The sequence below is a fragment of the Apus apus genome, chromosome 10 (assembly GCF_020740795.1).
Source record: "Apus apus isolate bApuApu2 chromosome 10, bApuApu2.pri.cur, whole genome shotgun sequence".
NCBI lineage: Eukaryota > Metazoa > Chordata > Aves > Apodiformes > Apodidae > Apus > Apus apus.
This window is the reverse complement of record NC_067291.1, coordinates 4149794-4154399: the sequence shown is the minus strand read 5'-3', so window position 1 is coordinate 4154399 and position 4606 is coordinate 4149794. Positions and strand designations below refer to the sequence as shown.

Genomic DNA, 4606 nt, shown 5'->3' with positions numbered 1-4606 from the left:
ATGCACCTCACCCAGCTCAATCGGGAATGCCTTTTACATCTGTTCTCTTTTCTGGACAAAAATAGTAGGAAAAGTTTAGCAAAAACATGTCACAAGATGCTGGAAGTGTTTCAGGATCCTTTACTTTGGTCATTGCTGAACTTCCATTCTCCAGCGGAACTGAAGAAGGATAACTTTCTCCTGGGACCTGCTTTAAAATACTTATCCATCTGCTGGTATTCAGAGAGAGTCAAGGTGTGTAACATTGAGGACTGGATGAAAAACACGTTCCAGAAAGACTTCTGTAACAGACATGAAAACACTGTCAGTGACTTTTTACTAGAAGTTTGCAACAGGTACGTTCTTCGGGTGTGAAACTACATCTACTGTAAAGGGTAACTGCCTGAACTGAGAGACCTGAGAGCTACTTACTCCATGCAGCCTCCCTAAAATGGAGCACTAAGTACGTGAGTGCTTGGACCTTGCAGCTTTGATACAGTAGTAAAACTGGGCTTTTATGGTGGCAATAGTGTATGCTTCATACTGATGTGCCTTAAACTTCTATTTTTTTGAAGACTGACTGCAGCAAAGTGCAATACTGTCTACTAAACTGCTGTTTAACTGAAATGTACCATTCTGGCAGTGCAAAGCTTTGCCAGGGGTGGGGGGGGGCTAAAAGAAAGACAGGTTTTCAAATAGTGAACATATGGGCATAACAAAACCAAGTTCATTAAACATGTTACTGAACTTGTTCCATTCTAAGTATCACTGTTATTCTGAAATTTAATTCTATCTAAACTTTTTTAAACAACAGTGAAGGAAAAGAAATACCCCTATGGAAAAGCAGCTCTGGGTGCACACCATTTCTCCTAACAGCTTTATTGCTACAAAGGGGCCCTAAGAAAGAAAAACGTAGCTAAGGAGGAGCAAATGGAGTAGAGCCAGTCCTAGTGGTTTAGTAATAAAGGATGGCTGTGGTCCTAGATTAGAGCTGAAAGGGGCACGTCACTGCCTGTCCTGAAATGGCACAAAGTCAGTCCTCAGCTTTGAGCCACAAGCTCAAAGCAAAAAAGTTGTATTTGGAAGTAACAATTAAAAAGCCCCAACAAATTACAGGATACTGACAGGGCAACAGTGTCTTGGTGACAACAAGCAACAGTGCAGTCTCAAAACAAGGACTGAAATGTGGGTTCAAAACAGAACAATAAGTTGCAAGTAAAAAATTTCAGAATTAACTGTTGTAAAATAACTGATAAAAAAGTTGGGATTCATTAGCGAAGTGTTGGGATGCACAGCTGTGCCTACAAGGGAGGTGCAGGAGGAAATACTATCTTATATTGGCACTGGGATATCTACCATGAGGCTGTGCTGAAGTAACTCCATTTTTTGCCATCACAAATTATGATTCAGAAAGAGGATGCAAGACCACAGCTCTGCAGGAATAGTTTAAGTGCATTTCTCCTCTGCAGAATCCATAACCCTGTAACTTGTTGCTGGACAAAACTGAAAGCAAGGCCTGGGTCGTAAGCAATCTCAGAAGTCCAAAAAAATTCAGCAAATGCCTTTCAGCTTTACATAGATCTGTTTCCACAAGTTAAACTGAACTCATAATAAATGTCAATTTATATGGACACTCAACGCTCCCCATCAACCATTTTAGCCTTCCTAGGACAAGCTAAATAGATGGATAACTGAACTGCTGCTCCCCAGAGAGGGCTGTAAACCAGAAACCAAACACACTGCACAGAAGGCTTTACAGGTTGGTGCACAAGGGTCTTATACTAACATGCCTGATCAGCACAACAGGTAATAACTGGTCTGCTCCAGTTTTCTGCACAAGGACAGAATAAGTAATCAATACAGAGCCTTGGAACAGGCCTTTTCTGTACTTCCAGGTCTAGCCAAGAAACAAAACAAACAAAAAAGCTTTCTTAAATGTGCTGTGTCACTGTTTCACAGGACAAATCTTACCAGTTTCAATGGAAGGTTTGAGAGTTGTGTGAGGTTCAGACATCAACACTCTTAGGTAGTAGCTGGCACTTACGCAGTGAATCCAAGGAGCTGAAATATTAACCCTTGTAAAATCAGGAGTGGGAGTGTCTTACTTGTCCTTGCTCAGTTGGCCTACACAGTAGCTCTTCACTCAGTTTGTCTTCAGATTCACCCTGACTGGTCTCCCCTCTTCTGGGTGGTCACTTGCTGTGCCTGGAGCAGCACCACACCCTGCAGCTCGTAACAACACCCCAAAGCAGCTGCAGTTTAACCAGGCCCCCACAGCCCTGCCCCACTGTGCCCCTGAGCTACAGCTGCTGCACCAACAGGCAAAGCAAAGGTCGGTTCTGCAATTACAAAAGCTGAGCATCAAGATCAACAAATGCCCCCTCCCGACTCATGCTTTCTTACCCCTCTGGTTGGAAGAGAAGATACTTGTCTAGTGTTCATATTTATTCTTGCGAATAGCAGCTTGTCCAAAGTCCACTATTTATTTTCCCCCTCACCTCACCTGTGATGATCACGTTTTCAGATGTCCAAACCTGCTGTCTCTGACCCTCTCTGGATGTGGCCATGTTACAGACGATTGCATCCTGCTGCTTCTCCAGAGCTGCCCACACCTCAAGACACTCAAGTTGGAAAACTGTGTGCGGATCACTGATCAGACCCTGGAAGCAGTGACCCTCTACGGGGCATCACTGCAAACGCTCCATGTGGATTTCTGCCGGAACGTAACACAGACTGGGCTGGAGAAGGTCAGGGAAAAACGGCCTTTGGTAACCCTGAGAGCAGAGAGGAGTGCTAACATGATTCCAGACAGTAAGCCAGAAAAAAAGTTGATGCTTGAAAAAGCATCAAGGAAATTGGTTCAGCTTTAAGTACAAAGTGTATAAACTTGGGTCAGTGTGGGTAATGCACTTCACCTCCACTCGTGGCTACTCCTCTGCAAGCTGGTTTAAGTCCAAACAGCTGGTTGACAGGTTTTGCAAAGGCTGCTCTGGGGCACGTATCTCCACCAGGACAGTCTGTTCCTTGAAACTGGAAAACCTTGTGTTGCTGTCTAAAAATGCTGGACTTGACTGAGGCTGAAAACTGCAATTTAGTCACCCTTGTGTCATAGATGGGTGGCATACACCTCGCTCAGAAGAGAGAATCAGGAATGTATTTTAGTGAGCTAAAATAATAATTTAACAGTTCAATAAATCTGATTAAATTTAACAAGGATTTGTCAAGGCTCAGTAAGCTTGATGGCAAGGTTCACCTTATTAATTACTGCATGGAACACACACAAAGGAAAATGGAATTAGTCAAGTTAGAAGGATTCACACAGAGACTGGAAATGCAGAGAGGAAAGAAGACCCTCCCACTGAGTCACAAGCTCCAGTGGACCCCCTTGCTTTGTAAACTCCTTACATAATGGGACAGAGCATAGAGCTGTAGCAGATGGTACTTCAGGGCAAGGATTAACAAGTTTCTGTTAAAGGATATATCCATATGGGCTTTCCATCTGCTAAGTGTGACAGCCATGCCACGTAAGATCTTTCCAGCAAAAGCAGAGTACCTGACAGCCATCACTTCCTCAGTGATTACATTTGTCTCTGATTTGTCTGGCTTATTTATTAAATGAGCAATATGCACAAAACCCTGTCTGACTCTCTGCAGAACATGCTTTGACAAGATACACCAAGTTACTTCTTTTAAGTTGACGTAAAGAAAGCACCATTTGAACAAATGCTAGTTTTCCTAACTAACCTATAGGAGAAGACAGTGACTTAAAATCTGTATCTTTAAATGCTAAAATCAGGAACACACAAATCTACATAAACACCTGTTTTTTCACTGCAAAGTACAAGCCAAATAGCAATTTTCACCACAAAGCACAAAGCCTGTCTCAAACCCCAGGCTTTACTCTGTGTGAGCATGTCCTCAAATTCTGCTTTCCCTTTCCATTTTGTTCACCAGTTCTGACATGAATTCCGAATTCTGACTCTCAGAGAACACACCATAATACACAATTCTGCTCATTCTTGCTGAACTTGGGGGATGCTGAACATCCCTTAAATGGCTCTCCCATTCAGTACCACCCACTGAAGAACTTCAGGCTTACAGAGAAGACAGGTGGCTAAATCTGGCTGCCCATAACTGCTTCCCTAGAGGACCAGATGTCAGTCCAGCTTAGATGTCAAACAGAAGGCTGCATACAGGCCAGTGGGACAAACTATGGTTCTGATGAGTTCCAGCTTCAAGTCTACAGCAATTAACATTTCATTTTAAATTAAAACTAAAGCAAATTTAGAAATACTAGCTTTTGGAAATAGCGGTCTGTCCCAGGAGAGAGTCAGCTTTTCTGTCCCATTACACAACAACTGCTCAAGACTTCATCACTACAGCAGCCTCTGTGCACACAACAGAGCAAGCCTGTTCCTCATGGACATGAGGGGCTCTGCGACTTGATAATTAATCCTCCTGCACCGGTAACATGTTGAACACGGATTAAATCTGCTAGTTAAACACATATGAACTGGAACCTGCATTGCTGGAATTCAAGTATATCAAGACTGTCATGGTGTAGAATAATCTCATAGCTTTGTTGCATTTTAAGAGTTGTATCTACAAATACAGATTTGCAGACTTA

General features: G+C 42.8%; 1 protein-coding gene across 1 annotated transcript; it reads left to right on the top strand.

The window, feature by feature from the left end:
• Window positions 1-4606, top strand: FBXL22 (F-box and leucine rich repeat protein 22). The gene is made up of 2 exons (XM_051628462.1): window positions 1-335; window positions 2504-4606. The coding sequence occupies exons 1-2, from the start codon at window positions 1-3 to the stop codon at window positions 2847-2849; spliced, it is 681 nt and encodes a 226-aa protein (XP_051484422.1). The 3' UTR covers window positions 2850-4606.